Source organism: Mytilus trossulus, chromosome 9, assembly GCF_036588685.1.
Source record: "Mytilus trossulus isolate FHL-02 chromosome 9, PNRI_Mtr1.1.1.hap1, whole genome shotgun sequence".
NCBI lineage: Eukaryota > Metazoa > Mollusca > Bivalvia > Mytilida > Mytilidae > Mytilus > Mytilus trossulus.
This window is the reverse complement of record NC_086381.1, coordinates 5,630,022-5,652,293: the sequence shown is the minus strand read 5'-3', so window position 1 is coordinate 5,652,293 and position 22,272 is coordinate 5,630,022. Positions and strand designations below refer to the sequence as shown.

The following is a 22,272-nucleotide window of genomic DNA, read 5'->3' as shown; positions in this document are numbered from 1 at the left end:
GAAATAAATGTGCGCATTATGCTTACTGAATCTTTGTTAAAAAGAGATCTAACAACATATTCTTCCTATTAATTTGTTATTTATATAGTAAATAAAAAAATACAACTTGGATTTGCTTAAATTTCTTTTCAGGGGTTTGAGTGCAAGCATTCAGTAGGAATAAAGTGAATTATTTTATGAGCAGGCAAGTAATGATAGGTTTGCCTCATTTTGTATGTTGACAATATACAAACATTAGCATGAAGTTTATAATCATAACAAGCAGGTGGTCGATCATCTCAATGAGCAGTATGTCAGTTATCACTTCAAAAACAACTTAATCATCTCCGATATCTGATTATGATCAATTTTGCACATTCGTTAGAGTTCTGTTTCGTAATGTGGAGTATGTATAGGGTAATTGCTGTCTGTTCGTCTTTTTGTAAGGATTTTGGCACTTGTATACACGTGTATTTTCTAGATTTGTTTACCCTTAGGTATCTTGCCCCTTTTTTAAAAAGTAATAAGCTTTATTGATCCTTTAATATATAATTCTCCTAAACAGATGTGGAGCAGGATCTGCATGCTTACTCGTCCAGAGCACCTGAGATCACCCCCAGCTTTTGGTGGGGGACGTGTTGCTCAGTCATTGGTTTTCTATGTTGTGTCCTCTGTATTACTCTTTGTCTGTTTTTTTAAATTTTATTTTTAGCCATGGCGTTGTCAGTTTATTTTCAATCTATGAGTTTGACTGTCCATTTGGTATCTTTCTCTCCTTATTTATCGAAATAATTGCTAATGACATATAAAACAAACGACATTATAATAGAAAAAGTTTTATTACAATGCTGCCTCAAAACACAATCTTTTTCTTTTAATATCAGATGTTAAATGTGCAATTCTTACAATGTGATGGCTTGAAATTTGTTGAAGTTCTTCCTTTTGTTGCTTTTTCTACATCGCATTTCAATACAAACATATTTAGTTAGCATAACAATATGCAATAGTTAAAATTCAAACAACATATATTGACCACTCCGCTATTTTGTTTCCTTAATCTATGTGCATTTTTTGAATACCTGGGTCATCTTTTCTCCACTTTTTAAATCTTCCAAAACCTTTAAAGGCAACCAGCTAATTATATATCAATATATTTCAATCTCATTTTTGTAAAGCATAAAATGCATCGAAATCTTAAATCAAGACTGATCCTGCAATAACAGAAATAGACATGTCATAATCATATACTTAAATTAATACTACCTTCATACATTTTCAAGATAGGCCTTTTGTAACCAATTCTTTTCCTTCTTTTTCGTAAGTATTTATTAATTTGGGTGTGTTGTTCGATTCATTCGACACTGTCCACCTATCTCCAACTTTTGTGAATTCAAATGTCCAGGTGGATGCTTTGGCCATTTTAATCATTTAGTCTGAATAGCCTAAAAGTGTATTACATTTTTCAGGTCATAAATATATAAATGAAAATGAAAATGAATATAACTGTATGAATAAAGTTTTTTGAAGTATCCACCAGTTTTGTTTCCTCCAAAATCGGTCTTTTTATAATTAACGAACGAATCATTTTTGGAATAGCTGATATTTGGTTCGAACTAAGATTTTGAACACTTATATATCCCGATAAAATCTGAGGTATTATATTTGGTTCTATGTCTTTACTAGCGGCTAATTTAACTTCCTTGGTTTTTTTATAATACATTTGATATCATCTTCTGATAAAGGTAAGATTTTGTTAAACTCAATAATCTAAACAATGTAAACAATAACTAATAAATGAGAACAAAATTATGTAATATGGTTTACTCTCTGACGAAATAACTACTTGCTAAACAGATTAGGTGGTACTCAGATATATAGTACTGTTGGGACAGAATATAACTTCCCATATAAGATGTGTTCCAAATAATTTTTATTATATAACAAACGTTCAATATGGGAACGTGCCTTTTATAATATGTTATTCAATGTTATAAGAAAATGTCCTTCACAAAGGATAAAATTTCCATAGTAAAAGTTCCCAACAGAACTTATGTTATATTCTAAAAAGTCTTCATTCACACATCGTTGTCAATACGAGTAACATGGTTATAATTAGCTGGCTACAGAACCAGGTTTAAACCACTACTTTCTTCATAAGGAAATATCTGTACCAAGTCAGGAATATGACATGTTTTTACACTCGTGTTTTTGAGATTTTGCCATTTAAGAAGGAACTTTCTGGTTCGAACTTTCCTTTGAGTACGGCAATTTTGTTTATCTACTTGTTTGAATACATAATGTTAACCAGCTTATTTTCGCGTGTAACCCTCTGAGGCAATCTCATTTCGCAATACCCTTATTAACGTCATGTAGTTAAAAAATGAAAGATCAAAGCTTGAAATATTCGCGACGATAGATACTCTCGTTTTTTATTGTACACACGCAAATCGCAAAAAAAAATCGTCTTGCGAAATTAAGTTATTTAACAGTATTATAGACGAGGTTTTGACATTTTTGTACCAAAATAAAACTTCGAAGTAGAAGTTTCGTTTTGTAACAAATGTCTCCGTGGACAATTTCACTTATTTCTATCTTGATATTAAAAAATTAGGTAAAAACCTTTATATTCATATACATAAAATCTTTATTAATGATTTTTCTGATAGAGGGTTGCTGCTCACATGAACGCTTTTAGACCAAGAGTTCCAAACGGGGAAACTGGAATTTTACAGACGCCATCACCAGTCTGTTGAACGTAATGGAATATTCGTTTCACAGATGATATCGGATATGTCGTAACTAGAATGTTCTGCCCTTTTTAAAAATGTGATTACCATTTTAGAATGTTAAATGGTTTTGAAATAACATGAGCATGAGATCATCCCCAGTTTGGTGGGCTTCATGTCGCTTAGTCTTAAGGGTTCTATGTTGTGTCTTGTGTACTGTTATTTGTGTGACTGTCTTTTTATATTGCTTTTTAGTTTATTTTCGATCTATTAGTGTCCCTCTAGTATCGTTCGCCCCTCTTTTAATAATAGTTATAATATAAAAGTTCCAAGAAAATTGGTTAAATATGTATTATAAATGTTAAACATAATTCAAATTCTAGCAATATATATTACAATTTCACAAATAAATTTGTGCTACAATTAATTAATTACGGCTACTAAGATCCAATGAGTAAGAAGTCACATGACTCTTTTTTCTTTAAAAAACCATATTATGTAGTATAAACATGCAGTACGGCAGATAATAATCTATATGTGTATTGGCATTCAATAATAAATTAAAATTGCATTAGATTCCATTAACTTTGAAAACATAAATGTATAGAATGCAATATAAAAACATGTAAGTTGTTCCACATATTGTTCTTATAGTAAGCATCAATGAAAAGTTTGAAGGTTAAACAATGGTTTTCATCTTTTCTAAATATTTTCTGAATAATAACTGCGTTTTCAGTTCTGGAAATGTGAAGAAATCTCATAAATGGCGAAAAACTGTTACATATACTTAACAATCAAGAAACGTTCACGGATTTAGTCGGATAATTCTAGAAGAGGTTTATTAACACAATTGATACTGACGTCGTAATGTTCCAAAGATGGATTATTTAAACTTTGAGAAAAACTCTGACGAAATATCATTGAAATGAAAGCACATGCATCAATATAGCATCTGTTAAATTTCCTTTGACGTTACACAGATCGAAAACTGTAAGCGAATTTGAAAATGTTTTATAATGAACTTTGATGGTATATACATTGACCTTATTATTTCTATTAAGTAAGTTAAATGTTTGTAATCAAGCCATCTGTAAGCAACATCCTCAGTTTCCTCCAAGTACCATCCAAGTCCTCTAGACTTTTCGGCCATTGTATAATAAATGCATAGTTCCAAATGTACGAAAACTCTACAGGAATATCAGTAATTGTTATATCTTTTGTAATAATAATGATACGCTCCAGATTTTTTGTAATTCTTTCATATTTTGCCCTGTCAAGTTCGAACATGTAATCATGTGACGATAGGAATTCGGGCGTGATCAGAAATATAATTGACCTGCTGTTTTGAATGCTCTCTGCCTCGTTGTCTGCTTGACTCGGTCCAGGTAAAAAATCTCTATCTTTTATACACATTGTCAGCCCCCATTCCTCTTCAAGTTTTGGTATTAGTACATTTTTAATCCAAATGACAATATCTCCTTCATATGATATATACACGTCATATTTGTAAATTCTCCAGACTTTGTGCTCAACAACACGGCGAATTACTCCATATATAGAGAAGATGATTTTCCATCTCTTGTGATAGGCTAAAAGTAACATTGAGATCGTTATGGTTGTAGATAATAATGTTGATGCAAAAGTTAACCACATAGTATTCTTACAGTCTGCAAACAAGTCATATAAAGAGTTGTACGCTATAAGTGTATCGATAATTGTGCCGTTAGACAATTGACATTTATATGATCGGCTGTCAAGATTGACTTTTGTAGTCTGAATCCACCTTATAAAGTCTATAGTGTCACAATTGCACTCAAATGCATTATCAGTGATCTTTAACGTCATTCCATGCAGTTCTTGCATCTTATCTGCCCAGTCTCTGATAGCTGAGCTCACACTTGTTAATCGATTCTTCCTTACGTCCAGCATTTTTACCTTGTTATGTTCGCTCAGTTGTACCGGAATAGACTGAAATGAATTTTTACTAAAATAGAGATATGTCAAGTTTGGCATTGGATTTAATAAGTCGTCCGGAAAATACCAAATATCATTTTCAGATATATCCATATACTCGATAGATCTAGTATCTTTGAAGAACTGGTTTCCGTATAGTCTTATGGCAATATCTAGGTCAGCTTTTTTCCATACAATCTTTTTTAGAGTGTTATACGGAGAACGTTTTAATTGATTCCATGCAAATGAATAATCTCCACCATTAGAAATAAATGTTTCCAGTCGAATTTGAAGAATAAGTATGGCAAGATTTGTATTTGAATAAGATACATCGACATATATAAGGCTGTTATTTTTAGGAACTATCAAATACATTTTTGGAAACGTATTTGCTATTGTGTAACTAAGATCTATTTTTTCAAGTGACTTTGGTAATATCACACAACTGTGAAATGAACAATTTAAATCTGAATTTGAAGTATCTGAAATTTTCATCTCATAGTTGACAGCATTATATGAATAGTCGAACGATTTCAATCTAACAGTATTACAAAAAAAAAATTGTATCTCATTTAGATTCTTTTCGCTAAAAAGCAAAAACCTGTTCCCTTTAAAGGAAATATGTCGTAAACATTTCGGGTGATCGAAGGAAAGCAAAGATCCAGGCTCATAATCAACTATTCCATTTTCTGAAAAATCTAGATTTTCTACACAAATTGTTTTCAGGTTCTTCATTATGTCCGCTGTAATTGTCAGAACATACGGTATATCGGCACTGTCTATACTAACGTCACTCACATGACCAAAGTTTATTGTCGTAATAGTGGCATTACGGTATGGGTGTAACAGCTGCAATGCGTGCTTCAAATGCATGAACGTTCCAGAAAAATCTATCACACGGAGGTTCGGAAACGGTAACAATGCGTTGTCTTCTGTAGCTACAAAGTGCAATCGACAATTTCTGAGAGTTAGCTGTTCTATAGACGGCGAAAACTTTTCAAAGGTTTTATTTGACAAGCGAACTAAATAACATGAGTCGAAGTCTATTTCTTTTATGGTTTTTATTTGACCGAATCCACCTCCAAAGTGTGGCAAAGGCATAATATCGAGTCCTAAGAAAGACAACTCCGTCAGAATACTGAATGCATGATCAGGATAATTAAAATCCGTAACAAAATCTATCGGTTGAGGCATATTTCTCCTGATATCCAATTTTGTCAAGTTTTTTATTGGATGAAAAAGTTCTGCAGAATAAATGTTAGAAAGATTAAGTATATTTTCAGACATGTCCAGTATTGTAAGTTCGCGTAGTCCTTGAAATGATTTGTTAGATAAATAGGCAAGTTGATTTTGTCTAAAGAAAAGTTCTTCCAAATATTTATAATTAACAAAAGAATTGTTCCCAATCATTCGTAACAGATTAAAACTCATATCTAAAACTTTAATATCTCCCGGTAAATCCTGAGGTATAAAAGTTAGTCCTTTGTTTTTACAATCTGCTATTTTTACTTCCTCATTTTCCTTAAATTCATATTTGATATTGCAGACTGATGCATGCACGAATTCATTACAGATGATGATAATAATTAATACTGAAAAATTTATAATCCTCTCCATATTGTGACCTAAATATCTGAAATACCTTCGTGATATACTACATGTTAAGAAATTCTCCGTAGTTTTTATCGTAGTTCACTATACACAGATAGGTGTTAGGTTACATATTTAAACACAGTAAAGTAATGACAGCACTTTTGCACGCATCAAGGAAAAAACTTATTACCGGTGAGCTCAACATTGTTAATAACACTTCTCTACAAAATGTGTTATTGAAAGGTCCGCAAAATCGTGAGCCTAAATCCATCAATTGGAAATACAACTTTAAAATTTTGATGGATTCAGTAGCGTATTATGCCAGGCAATGGACTAAGCGCGAAAAGGAAGACGTAGACACTCTTTCCGAATGGATTAAGGCAATGAGGTCGTTGATACAAATCGGAATTAAGAATCTGAATGGGTCTATAAATGCCCATGCTACGTCAATCTTTAAAGACCCAAATGTTGCAAAACACATATCCTACCTCCATGACAAATATGTTGTTGTCCCCGCAGATAAAGCCATCGTTTTTGTGTGTAACACTCGGACACCATCACGAGTTGTTTGACCGTTATGGAATAAACATTTCACAAATGATATCGGATATGTTCCTTTCGTCGTAACTACAATCCCTTTCCCTTTCATGAATGTGACCTACCGAATTAGACTTTTTACCGGATTTGTTATATCATAAGCAACATGACGGGTGCCACATGTGGACCATGATCTGCTTACCCTTTCGGAGCACCTGAGATCACCCCTAGTTTTTGGTAGGGTTCGTGTTGTTTATTCTTTAGTTTTCTATGTTGTGTCATGTGTACTATTGTTTGTCTGTTTGTCTTTTTCATTTTTGGCCGTTGTCAGTTTATTTTAGATTTATGTGTTTGACTGTCCCTTTGATATCTTTCGTCCCTCTTTTATCAACTTTTTAATTTCTATTCTATGCCTTTTTGTTTTTCTTTGTTACATATTTGTTTATTATTAAAATGAATACCGAACGTGACTTATTCCCGAATGTGACTGTTTTTATGAGTGTGAATTCGTATTGATTTACAGTTAAGACGTGGCATGGTACTTATCAATCCCAAACTAATTTGTTGGGTTTTGATGTCGTGTTTGTTGTTTTCATCGAATTTTTACAAATGTTTAAAAGTTTGTTGTTGTAGAAAGTATTTGTTCTGTTGTATTATTGTGTTGTATTGGGGGATAACTACTCATCCAGTTCATTTGGTAGATTCAACTTTGAATCAACGAAATTTACACTATATATTTGGTTTGCAGTTTGATCAGAAGAAACAACCACAAAACTAGATAATACAATTAATTATTTAATTAATACTGCTTCAATTAAATATTAATTAGTATTATAATTTTCACTGTTATTAATATAAATTAGATGAGTCATATAAATCTAATCTTGAATTTCATCCAAATTCTCTTAATTTTCGGAAGACGTTTCAGAAATTTATATATAACGTCACTTTCGGCGTTGCATTGACTATTGCCAACAGGGCTGTGATTTTGTTATTTATTCGGGTTTTTTTTTCTATAGCTAGTCACCACATCAGTTTAATCATGTATATCTATTACATTGTCATTTTATAACATTTACTGTTTGCAAAACTATGTATTATTCTTGATAGTAATGATGTTTTGTCCCAGGCGGATAACCCTGGCCTCACAACTTTTTAGAACTTTTAGTCCTCGGAGATCTTTAACTTGGTAGTTGTTATTGCTTTCAAACTTTTTAAACTTGAGCATAGTTTTGTGTGGACGTAGCGCATGTCTGGTCTATACAATTATTTTGTTAACTTGTTAACATGAGATGGCTATTATTCGTTTGTTTCTCTGTCCTATATTTTCTTTCATTTATCTGTTTATTTATTGTAACCCTGTCGTGTAGTGTTGTAATTCCAATGTTATAATTGACACTATCATTAAAGCGGGAGGTTCGGCATGCCCTAAAACCAGGTTCAACCCACCATTTTTTCATAAAATGCCCTGTACCAAGTCAGGAAAATGGCCATTGTTACATTATAGTTCGTTTCTCTGTGTGTTATATTTCGGTGTTGTGTCTCTGTTGTGTCGTAATTCTCTCTTATATTTGATACGTTTCCCTCAGTTTTAATTTGTTACCCGGATTTGTTTTTTTCTCTATCGATTTATGATTTTTTAACATCGGTATACTACTGTTGCCTTTATTTATCACACAATATTGACTGTTATATATCTATATTTGACATTTGTACCTATTACGTCTGTTTGTTTTGTTTACTCATCGTAGTCAATGTAATGGAATTGAATTTGACTGTAATACAAATTAAACGTTCAGCAAGCTATAAAACCAGGTTAAATCCACCATATTCTACGACAGAAAATGTCCGTACGAAGTCCAGAATATGACAGTTATCATCCCTTTGTTTGATGTGTTTGAGCTTTTGATTTTACTATTTAATTATGGAATTTCCGTTTTGAGTTTTCCTCGGAGTTCAGTATATGTGTGATTTTACTATTTATGAACCATATCAAAAAACGACAACCACTGGACTAAGGTTAATGTCGGTTAATATTAATTTATTATTTACCCTCTGTTTTGCAAAATTTGCCTTAAAAAGAACTTTTCAATATGCACAGACGATAAAAAAAATAAAACAGTCGTGATCCGGAATAGCAGCACACCGGGTTATCTTTAAAAGAGGGACGAAAGTTACCAAAGGAACAATCAAACTCATAAATTGAAAATAAACCGAAAGCGTCATGGTTAAAAATTAAAAACAAAAACAAAAACAATAGTACACATGACACAACATAAAAAACTAAAGAATAAACAACACAAACCCCACCTAAAGCTAGAGGTGATCCCAGGTGCTCCTGAAGGGTAATCAGATCCTGCTCAACATGTGGCATCCGTCGTGTTGCTTATGTGATAACAAATCCGGGAAATAGTCTAATTTGGTAGGTCACATTAAGGTATAGCAATGCACCAATACTTATGTATACTAAACAGATTTTTGATTGCCAGATTTTTCTATTTGTAAAATTTGTATTTTATGGCCATGGACAAGCAAGTCGTGTCTACGGACATGTTAGTCGCGGCCACGGACGAGTTACATTTTTTTCTCTAGAGCATAAAATTGCCCAAATAAGCTATCATGCTCAATTCATCTAAATTTTTTTCTGCTTCACGCTGTAAATATTTGCACAGGTACAATGCATAACAATGAAAACATCTTGTTCAACTACTTTTACAAGGCGAAAATGAAAGTCGAATCGTTTAGCCCGTAAACAATACTTTTTTTAATGTTATATATTTTACAATTAAAATATTCGCAAAAAAAGTCCATCTATTTTGAAAGTCCCAAACATTATATTAGTTGACAGTGGTAACGATTTCGTAGTAGCCCACAATGCATTGTGGTTCATTAAGTCGATTGGTTAATTTTTCAAGGCCGTGTTTAGGAAATTACTATGCAAATATATTCTGACATCAGGAAATCTAAAGTTCTCGACTTGTTAAACGTGATATATATTTTCGTCCTGAGTTCTAGTAATCGATAACACTATCTTAAAAAGTCTTCCGTTTTGAATGTAAGATTACACTTTTTTTTTTAAATCGAACATGTATCAAATAAACCTGTTAGAAATATGGTTTGGATGTTGATATACCGAGCCATGCTAAATACATAGACATAGATAAATTATCAAAAAAGAGAATAATAAAAAAAAAATACAATGGATGATTAAAAATAAAAGAAGAATCCACTGAAATTAAAACAATTGAATAGAAAAACAATTGCAAAATGAAACTGATAATTGATCATTGTTCATTCGTAATTTCCTATATCAAAAGGAGTTATATGATTGCTAATCAGTAAATCTTTTTTTGAAAAAAAAAATTCATACGGTTTCAAATATATAAATTTCGCATTATGAAATTAATTTTGAATTCCCCCAAATCGGTTAATCTATGGTTTATGGTTATTCCATGTACATAATACAATGAACTATACATGGTGACACAGCAAATAAAGAAACATAAGGAAGTTGAAAGTGAAATATTCCCCTTTTATTAACCGATGTGTGTATCATGTGTCGCTCGCATTAAAAATAATTTAAGATCTGATATCTTACCTTTGTGTTAAGAACATGTTCTTGCATTAATTTGCACTTTTCATAAGTGCAAATTGGAACCACACTTTATTTTGTCGTAGAATCATCAAATTTGGCAATAGTATACCTCTGGGGATAAATAAAACAATACAAAAAAAATTAATGAGGCTCGCCCGGTTCGGCAACTGGAGTGAAAACAGTGACCAAATCCGGTAGGATATTTTTTTCTCCCATAGGATATTTAAACATCCTACAGGATTTTATGAAATCCTATAGGATAAAGTCATAATCCCTTAGGATATTTTAAATATCCTTTGGGACATATAAATCCTATCGGATGAGGATTTTCAAAATAAATTTTTAATCCGAAAGGATTTTTTTTTATCCTATAGGATTACCATGAACGACTTTTTGTCAGAAACAACTGTCCCTTAGGATATTTTTTCTCCTAAGGGAATTATTTTGTCCTGTGAGATGTTTTGTCTCCCTTAGGACACATTTTGTCCTGTAGGATATTTTGTTTTCCCTTAGGATTAAGTTTGACCTATAGGATTATTTTTTCAATATTGAACGCAACCCTGATCTTTTTTATTCAATCAGCTTTATCATCAATTTGAGAATAGTATTTACATCTTTGTTAAAAGGTAACAAAATCTTGAATGTCGTAACACATTACCAATATCGTGAGATGACAAACGCATCTATTGCATATCAGGAAGTTAACAGACAAATATTTGCATAGGTAAAGTTTCGATATCAGATTTTGTAATTGTACCTTTCACTGTTTAATGTAAATCTCTAATTACTAAAAAAATATCAGACCTTTTTGAAAGAAATTAAAGACCTTGATAAAGAGACGAAGTTAAATCAGAAGCTGTGGTTAAATACTCCTATGACGTTGTTAGTTCCTCTCAGGTTTTTTAAATTTTTAAATACTTCCTTAGTATCTTTAGTCTCATTTTTCTATTCAATCATCACAATATCTTTCGGTTGAAAGCTTCTACCTATCTATAAGCGATTAACAAATAAACAAAAAAGCAAAAAGGAAACTGTTTTGTATAACTTTAAGAAAGAAAAAGGATTTCGATAAGAAAATTATACATTGTAACTGTTTGTCGAGTCTGCGACTCATGTGTAAAATACCTTTGCATCCCTTTTGTAAGTGACTTTTGTAGACATAGACGTTTAATGATTTCCCCAACTATCCTGATTTTGCACCAACCTTGGACAAAACTTTGTTCAAGATAGTATCTATAATTAATTATTGTACAGAGAGATCCTGTTTATCCATTATTTTCTTATAAATGAATGCAGTTTTTCAGCCAGTTAACATAACATTCACCCTATGCTTAAAACTTTTAAAAATGTTGATAAATTTCTTTAACTATCTTGGATTTGCAAAATTCTTGGACAGCGGCATGTTTATGTTCTTACATTTATTTGTAATGAAGTCCTGTCATGTAATATTGTCATTGTAGTGTTTATTGTAACATTGCCATAACAGAGAGAAGTTTTGCTAGCTACAAAACCGGGCTTAACTCACCTTCTTTTTCTCTTACAATCCCATGTACTATTTCAGAAAAATGGCAATTGTTATCTTATAGTTCGTTTCTGTGTGTGTGTTGCATGGTCGTTTGTTGTTGTTTTGCACTTTAGTTTGTTTGTTGGTTCGTTGTTTTCCCCTGATATTTGATGTGTTTCCCTCAGTTTTAGTTTGTAACCCGGATTTGTTTTCTCTCTATCGATTTATGACCTTCGAACAGCGGTATACTACTGTTGGTTTTATTAATGATTATAAGATAGTATCTAGAAAAACAACTCTTAATCGTTGCCGTTTTGTATAGCGCTTAACCCGTACTATAATTCGTGTTGAGGGCTTACAATGATAGATTGGTTGTTGGACGACTGATTTGTTCCATTTAACTTTGCCATATTCATGTCTTAATTTATTTCAAATATGACCTTCATAATAGGACTTAGATGTATCACTGCTTTTGTACTGACATGAGAACACAACAGTTGCCACATATGCAAGACCATATAATTTACCTTCAATTTAAGATAGATTTTTGAATTTTAGGAGTCAATATAGGATGAACGAATCATATTAACCGGATGGAAAATATGATTTAAGCTCAAACGAAAAAATATAAACAAGTCTAAATTGAAAACTACGTTCAAACCTATGATTGCGTTGGATAAAAACCGCAATTTTTATACATGTGCATGTAAAACAAATTCGTTGTAGAAGGGTCTAAATATATATATATATATATATAAGTACGTCTGAGTCAGTGACAACCCTACAACAGATGTATCCATCGGATCGCCATCAATGATGGTGATACATGGCTGTGTACATAATGTATATACAACTCGTCTAAACATCAACCCAACAATGTTAGATCTGTAAATTTGCTTTCGCAAATTTTTGGTTCTTCCCTCGCCGGGATTCGAACCCATGCTACTGTGATATCGTGACACCAAATCGCCTGCACTGCAGCCGTCCCGCTAGACCACACGACCACCTGGGCTCTCATAAAAAGAGCTTTCGGTGGCCATATGTTACCTTTCCACGTCAGTTTTAATCTAGCGGCGTACTACAGTACATGATATATAAGGCATGAAGATGTTATTGTTACAGATTATTTTCTGTGACTGTATCTTACATTAATTTGTAGGATCCTTTACTATAGATAATTTAGCTGATCTGTTACAATAACATCTTCATGCCTTATATATCATGTACTGTAGTACGCCGCTAGATTAAAACTGACGTGGAAAGGTAACATATGGCCACCGAAAGCTCTTTTTATGAGAGCCCAGGTGGTCGTGTGGTCTAGCGGGACGGCTGCAGTGCAGGCGATTTGGTGTCACGATATCACAGTAGCATGGGTTCGAATCCCGGCTAGGGAAGAACCAAAAATTTGCGAAAGCAAATTTACAGATCTAACATTGTTGGGTTGATGTTTAGACGAGTTGTATATATATATATATATATACAAGTACGTCTGAGTCAGTGACAGCTCTATAACAGATTTATTCTTCGGATCGCCATCAAGGATGGTGATACATGGCTGTGTACATTATTATGTATATACAACTCGTCCAAACATCAACCCAACAATGTTAGATCTGTAAATTTGCTTTCGCAAATTTTGTGTTCTTCCCTCGCCGGGATTCGAACCCATGCTACTGTACTATCATGACACCAAATCGCCTGCACTGCAGCCGTCCCGCTAGATCACACGACCAAATGTGCTCTACAATAACAAAGCTTCCGGTGGCCGTGCGTTACCTTTCCTCGTCAGTTTTAATCTAGCGTCGTACTACAGTACATGATGTATAAGGCATGGAGATGTTATTGTTACAGATCAGCTCAATTAGCTATAGTAAAGGATCCTACAAATCAATGTAAGATACAGTCGCAGAAAATAATTATATTTATAAATACGTCCGAGTCAGTGAAAACTCTACAACAGATTTATCCATCGGATCGCCATCAAGGATGGTGATACATGGCTATGTACATTATGTCTATACAACTCGTCTAAACATCAACCAAACAATGTTAGATCTGTAAATTATATATACAGAATATACAGTAATGAATGTTTTATCTTGATTTCTTGATACTGACTTTATTAGCAAGAATATCAAGCGAGTCAACTAGGTATTCCGAGCTTATGAAATGATTTAGTGCGTACTATTCTTTTAAGTGTGAAACATGCCATGATAGTTGTTTGGGTGTAAGAATAGAGAATCGTGTATTTCATTAATAAATTGAGGCGGAAAGACAAGATTGTTTTACAGTTGTTATTTCTGGGCCTTTTTATAGCTGACAATGCAGCCTAGTCTTTGCTTATTGTTAAAGGTAGTACCGTGATATGAAGTTGTTAATTTCTGTGTCATGTAGTGTCTGGTGAAAGCTGTCTCATTGACAATCATACCACATCTTCTTTTTGTTTTAAAAGACTGCATTTACGAGTATCAAATCCTTGTCACATCTTCAAAAAAGGAAGTAATATCAAAGGGAAGATGTTACTGATACAAAGAAATTTTAAAACAAAAAATACTAAAGCATAACTATTCACGCTTTTATGAATATAGACATCACTATCAAAAACAGAATACTCGAAGTGTAATCATAACTGAAAAACTACTTAAATACCATGCATTGCAGCTATGAAAAGTAAGGTTTAAACTTGACTAGCGGATTCTTTAAGAACGTAGAATATGCAGTATTAAACTTATCATGAGTCACACAACATAAGAAGAAGGACATGGCTACCATAATACATGTGGTTATCGCTAATTCTGAGGTCTGCTCCGTTTCCTCAGTCTTTCGTTTTCTATGTAATGATCATTGTATGGTGGTTTTTTTCATGGTAATTTTTAGTTTGTTTTCGATTGACGAATTTAAATAATCTACGTTTTTTTTAACCTTTTTTTGGTTTTAGGTTCACCATGTAAACGAGTTAAAATAAGAAAGTTCTATAACTTGAACTTTAAATTTAGGCGAATGAATAGCTGATTTTTTATGAATATTAATTTAACTACATCCATTTATTGAACTGTATTTGTTGGATATAAAGTGGCAAGTACTAACGATATTAATAATTAACAAAAACGGTTTACATAACTGGCTTTGATTTTCAGATAAAAATATGATGAAAAGTGTAGTTTATTCAGTAATGTGTTTTGTTGTGCAGTGTGCTGAATTACCTAGGTTATTTGAATGCGATATACAATACGATTCTAATGAGAAAGTAACGATAGCGTATTGTAATAACAGTGGACTGACGTCTATACCTCAAAATATACCGCGTAATATCAACGTATTAGATCTGAGTTTTAATGAGATATGTGAAGTTGAAACTAATTCCTTTTTGAACTATACAGATCTACAAGTACTCAATTTGACAAACAATAAACTGAACTCGCTGTCTAGAAAAGCTTTTCAAGGATTAAGCAAACTGTCTGTGCTAAACATGTCTCATAATATGCTTGATTTATCTCAGGATTATTCAGCAGAGTTGTTTCTTTCAATTCAAAATTTAACGACATTGGATATAAGTTATAATATGAAACACTCATATAAGGATACACGTTTTGATTATCCCGATCATGCAATTAGTGTTCTGCGGGAGTTGTCTTTCTTAGCAATTGACATGATGCCTTTGTCTCAATTCGGAAGTGGATTCAGTCGATTATATAACCTGAAAGAATTACACTTTCAATCTTGTTATTTAAAACGTCTTGAAAATAAAACGTTTCAGAGATTTCCCTCTTCCTTAGAAGTTCTTACTCTTAGAAATTGTTTGTTATATTTTGTGACTACTGAAGTTGATGCTTTGCTTCCGTTCCCAAATCTTCAAGTTATAGATTTTTCTGGAACATTTATGCATTTGATGCCAGCACTGCAACTTTTGAACCCATATCGTTATGCAAACATGACGGCAATAAATTTTGGTCGTGTAAGTTACCCAATGAGAGATAGCAGTGAACTCCCTTTCTCTTTAACAATCACATCCGATATAATCAAGCATATGAAAACAATTTGCGTAGAAAATCTAGATTTATCTGAGAATGGAATAGTTGATTACGAACCTGGATCTTTGTTCTCATTTGATCGCCCTGAATGTTTACGTCATCTTTCATTCAAAGGAAACAGGTTTGTGCTTTATAACTTGGAAAAACGTGATGAGATTAATTTCTTCTTTAAAAAAGCTATGCGATTGAAATATTTAGATTATTCATTTAACGCTGTTAACTATAATATGAAGAAATCAGTAACGTCAAATATGAGTTTATTAAGTGCCGATGCAAGTTACGTATTTTTACCCACATCACTGGAAAAATTAGACATTAGTTATACAGTACTAAACACCGTACCTGCAGTATGGTTGATAGTTCCAAAAAATAACAACCTTAAATTTCTAGATATATCTTATTCGAATACAACTTTGTTCATGTCTATTCCTAATATTCAACTTACAACTTTTATTTCCGCCGGAACGAGGTACGATTTTGCTTGGCATGAATTAAAAAAATTTCAAAATAGTAGTTTGAAAAGTATTGTTCTGAAAAACGCGCACATAAATAATGGGATAAGAAAGTACGGTGATCGATTTTTCAAAGATCTAGCTTCTCTGGTGTCATTAGATATATCCCAAAATGACATTTGGTATTTTACAGATGAGCTGTTAAAGCCAATGACGAATTTGACATATCTGTACTTAAGCCAAAACCTACTTCCGTCTGTACCGATACAATTAATTGGTCATTCTTACATAAACACACTTGATGTTAGAAACAATCTACTCACACGTGTAAGTTCTACTATTACAAACTGGGCAGATCGAATGCAAGAAATTCATGGAATGACATTAAATCTCGATGGTAATGCATTTGAATGCAACTGTGATACTATTGACTTCATAAGGTGGATTCAAACAACCAAAGTAAACCTTGACAGCCGATCATATATATGTAAGTTATCTAATGGAACAGTTATTGATACACTTATTGCGTACAATTCTTTATATGACTTATTTGCGGACTGTAAGAGTACAATGTGGTTAACTTTTGCGTCATCACTATTATCTACATTTGTCACGGTAGCTTTACTGCTTGTGGTATATAGTAAGAGATGGAAGATTTTATTCTCGATCTATGGAATAATTCGCCGTACAGTGGAACGTAAAGTCCGGAAGAGTTACCAATATGATGTTTATGTGTCATATGAAGGAGAGGTTGTTGTTTGGATTAAAGATGTGTTAATACCAAAACTTGAGGATGAGTGGGGACTGACAATGTGCATAAAAGATCGAGATTTTTTAAGTGGCACGAGTCTAGCAGATATCGAGGCAGCGAGTATCGAAAAAAGCCGATGTATAATATTTGTCATCACGCCTGAATTTAAGTCCTCCCATGATTGCTTGTTTGAACTCGACAGAGCAAAATATGAGAAGATAACAAACAATCTGGAGCGCATTATAGTCATCACAAAAGATATAACAATAACTGATATTCCAATAGAGTTCTCCTTTATTTGGAATTATGCTTATCTTATTCAATGGCCTAAAGATCCGGACACTTTGGATGATACATGGAGGAAGTTATCAATGTTTCTCACAGATGGCTCTGTTTCTTACCAGTAAACCACTTTATAAAAAATCAAATTCAATATCCATAAAATACATTCAATTTGCAATACAATGGCTTCATGATACCAGATTGCTATTATAGATAAAGGCAACAGTAGTATACCCCTGTTTCAAAGTTATTATTAGATGATTGAAAAAAACCCAAATCGGGGCTACACATTAACCTTTGTTTTTGTTGAGTTTCATGTGGCTCAGTCTTTAGTTTTCCTCCTCTCCTTTGTTGTGCCATTAACAATCTTTGATTTGAAAATAAAAACTTGTATGTTTGCTTTGTAATTTTTGTATATTGTATTTAATTTATCTAAGACTAATACACTAGGACAACTCTCACGGTTTTGAATATTTAATTTTGATCAAGATTTTAACATTTTGCAAATAGATAAAGCACCGAATGACAATGTATCAAGAACAGTGGAACATGACCCCGACCTTCACTTATGACTATCAGCGCCAAATAAATAATGTTTATATGTCCAACCCTAATTATATATATATTCGACGTAGTTTTTTTTTAACATTCATTCATATGGCAAATCGTCGCACATCCAAACATCGGTTCTGCTTTGAACCTATTAGTCGTACAAAGATGTTATTGCATTACCAACACATTTCGTTTTACACTATATGTTTATGGCTTCGAACATAAGCGAAGAGGTATTGATTTTGTAAAATACTCCCGATGCATAACAATTAGTACCATTGAATGTTACAAAATGCTGATTCAAAAAGAGAAATATTGAATATCCATTACATTATCAAACAAATAATTGATACGCTATCCGGGCTCTCGACAACATATATGTAAATACAAACTGGAGTTATTGCGCTTTCTTCATTTTGTAATTTATAGTTGCTTACAATATGCAACAAACTATTCAATATAATATTTGTTTTATAAAAGATGACAGTAGCTTCATTTGGAGAAAAATACTACATGAAATGAGATTTTAGAACACACGCTGCTAGAGACAAATTGTTTTATTACAAATAATATAGATATCCGTATTTTTGATTTTCCTTCACTTGTGTTTAGTTATTTCTCTCGCCAATTTAATTTTCCAGCTTTGAAAATATACCCAAGCTCTCTCGGGTAATTATAATTACTATATCAATTATGTTTTTGTTATAGCTTAAACGTAAAAAAATGTTCAAATAGACAAATGGATCCGACATTTACAAAACAAAATTGTCAAATTTTACAAATATGTAAACAGTTACTCTACGTATATCATTATCAAAAATGTTAATATTTTTTCCTTTATATTTTTTTATTTTATTTTGTGTAACAACCAACCATAATGAAAAATAATAAATATATTGTAACTGTTTCTCTGGTAGTTGCATGTGTTTTAGCTCGGCGATCGGTTGATTATTGCTTGCTTTACATCTGGCGATTCAAAGTCTAGATTATTGGTGTTTTTTTTTACATTATGAACAGAATATTATTATGAACAGTCATCATAACCATGTACTCTGTGTGAGTGTAAGATTGAGCTGTATGAAAAGTTAAGAAATTTAGATCACAGTAAACTGTTAAAAAAAATTTACCGAACTCCGATCAAAAATCAAAACGGAAAGTCCCTCAGCAAATACCATAATCAAGCTCAAACACATCAAACGAATGGATAACAATTGCCATATGCCTGACTTGGTACAACCAGTTTCGAATGTCGGAAATAGTGGATTAACCTAACTGTATACTTAGCTAAACTTCATACTTGTATGACAGGCGCATAAAATTGCATTTTATTGACAACCATTTGTGAACAAAAATGCATAATAAAGAATGGCATATCTAAATATCTAATAATTTTATTTAAACCGAAGACAACCTAATTAGGTCGTACTTAAAAAAAATATGACTAATGAGCATGGTAGTCTTGGGGTTAGCTTTAACACTGCAGGCATACATTCTTTGAAGTTTTTCAAATTGTGTTTACATATAAATATTAAACCACAATGTACTAATTTATGCATAGAACATTCAAAACTATTCTGAGAAGGTATTATAAATGTGGTTCCTGGTTCGATTCCCGTTTGGGATGAAAATTTCAGGAACTCAATTTTCGGCTCTCCCTTGACACCATTTGCGAGTATGGTCTTGAGGAAACGATGATAGTCCGTCGGACGGGGACGATAAATGGCTGGCCCGTTTTAAGAGAGAGCCACATCTCTTGCACGTTAAAGACACCCTTGTAGATTTCGAAAAAGAGTAGGCTAATGCCGCTACAAGGCAGCACTCGCACCCGCAAAGTGGAAAGGGATTAATATAAGTTGCAAAACTTGTTTCCCAATCCACTATAAATAAATATGTTTAAACTATAATAAATGTGTTTGTATATTATACACTGTCTATAGTTGTGAGAATAGTTGTTAGGTCGGTTAAAAGGAGAAAAAGACGGGAGACACATATTTATGCAATTAAGATACATTTTTGTAATAGCTTTCGGTAAGTTTATTTTCTACTGCTCTGTTAATAAACAAAGTAAATTACCGAAAAAGTCAAAAATATGGGTTATGGATGTAGAAAAAACGAGACATTTGGAGTGGATTCTTTGTGTGATGATTATGTTTTCTTTTTGAAATCAAGCAAAGGTTCTTATGAATACTATTTTGAAAATACCTGAACCATAGAGTACCCATATAAATGGCTGCGATATTTTAGATGGTTTGCATATTATCCAAAACTAAAGGAGGTAAAATTAAAAAAAACAACTTTTGAAATGGATTATATATATTGAAAAAGCAGGACACCACAGTGCTTTTATTGTCGACTTTTAAATAATAGCTTCTGTGTTACCTTACAAAATAACCAGCATTGTGATACCGGAGGATTTGGTAATTTTTATAGTTAACATATGTCTTTGTTTTATTCAATCTGTTACATTCCTATGACCATACTTATCTTATCATTGTGCATTTTTGTACTTTTTCTCTAACAATTATGTTTGTTACACAATTTAAACATGTATTTGATCATACGAAATTATTTCTAGATATAATTATATATATGACATTTACTCAATTGTTATTTACACACCTTTGATTATTGAATTATTACTAACCGACTTGAATATATAAACTTGCAGCTGCAGTGCTACCAACTTGAATTTTCAATTGTATGATTTTATTAAAGAATACACCATTGCAGAAAATATTATATTGCTGATAAGACAAGTTAACAACATATTCATATATGGAGGAAGAGTGTGCTTAAATTCAGTGTTTAAAACAGAAAGTTTTCGTAACGAGGTATTTTCAAGTGTGAACAACAGCCTAGTAGTGTCATTTTTATGATGATTTTATGATTTGTCATATTTTTAAAATATTGAATTGTATGGAACACAAAAGATTTTGTAGCCTTACCTTTTTTTGTACGTCGTTTAGGGGATCAGATGGGTTTTAAAAGCTCTTTTATCTATTGACCTCCCAACTATATTGATCCAATTGTCATTGATGATTTGTATGTAGTCAAAATGATAGCCTGTCTAATTTTATAATATAAATCAAATATTAATTTTGAAGACAAACTAAAGAAATCAGGGTTTTCTCGTTGAATTAGATACTTCAATTGAAAATAATAAAATTAGGAATAACTTCAATTCAGACAATGAAAAACCAGAGTTGAGATGACACGGTTAAAATCTTATCATTGGGTCGCCATACAGCCTTAAAAAATAAACTTAACACATACCTTACAATCAACTGTTTTAGGTCTCATAATGTGAAATTTAAAAACATTCTTACTAGAAATTTACAAGCTTTAAACAAACACAATAGGAAAAGATATTAATGCAGCAATACTTAATCACATTTTGTGCAACTAAAAAGACATATACAGTCAACATATTCATTGTCCTGACTGATCAGACGGTAATTGGCTTCTGGACATATTTTTCGCCATTTAGCAGCTCCATCGTTTCTTGAACTATCACGCACTATCGCATCACCTTTGAGATCGATATATTTTTAGATAATCCGTACTAATTAACTTATGGTTTTTTTCTTATATTAGATATATAGCCTTCATTACCATTTTTTATTCCTAATCACATAATTTCTATAGACCTCTAACTTGCTGTTAATTACTAGATGAATTTTAACAAGTTATAAGATCACGGTGTGTTCAGCTGTTTAAGATCTTTATCATGATGTTTGTTCCACCACAAAGATTTCTGATTGATATTTTATCATTGAGTTATTGTAACACCTGTTTTACAGTCTTTAATATTTATAATGGTTCATCTTTTGAATTTTGGCAGAATCAATGTATATCGATATTACCAGTATGCGTTTGAGCACCTGCTCAAAAATTACATTGCTGGCATTTATATTATATCATATATAACATTCTGCAACATTGATAACAACAAATACATACATGTATCACAAGTTTCCTAGTATCTGTGGCATTACAAAAAGATGATGTGACTTGATTGCCAATGATACAACTTTCATCAAGAGACCAAATGACACAGAAATTTTAAAAGCTACAGGTACCATACGGTTTTCAACAATTAGCAAAGACAAAACCGCATATTCCCGAAATCGAAATTGTAACAACATTCAAATAAGACAACTAACGGCCTTATTAATGTTAAAAAAACATGAACGAACACACAAATATATAACACAGCAACAATAGTGGGAACTATAATGACTTCCTAATGACGAATTTCAATTGATCCTAATATAATAATGCACTGAGGTAAAATATTTGAAAATTAAAAAAACATTT

At 32.3% G+C, this 22,272-nt stretch overlaps 2 protein-coding genes across 2 annotated transcripts; one reads left to right on the top strand and one right to left on the bottom strand.

Annotated features, from left to right (window-relative positions):
* Positions 1 to 3,770: 3,770 nt before the first annotated feature.
* On the bottom strand, positions 3,771 to 5,033 carry LOC134683636 (toll-like receptor 4). The gene has a single exon (XM_063542947.1). It carries the CDS (start codon positions 5,031 to 5,033, stop codon positions 3,771 to 3,773), a length of 1,263 nt encoding a protein of 420 aa, XP_063399017.1.
* A 10,026-nt stretch (positions 5,034 to 15,059) lies between these two features.
* LOC134683635 (toll-like receptor 3) lies at positions 15,060 to 17,528 on the top strand. Its single transcript, XM_063542946.1, has one exon. It carries the CDS (start codon positions 15,060 to 15,062, stop codon positions 17,526 to 17,528), a length of 2,469 nt encoding a protein of 822 aa, XP_063399016.1.
* Positions 17,529 to 22,272: the final 4,744 nt, after the last annotated feature.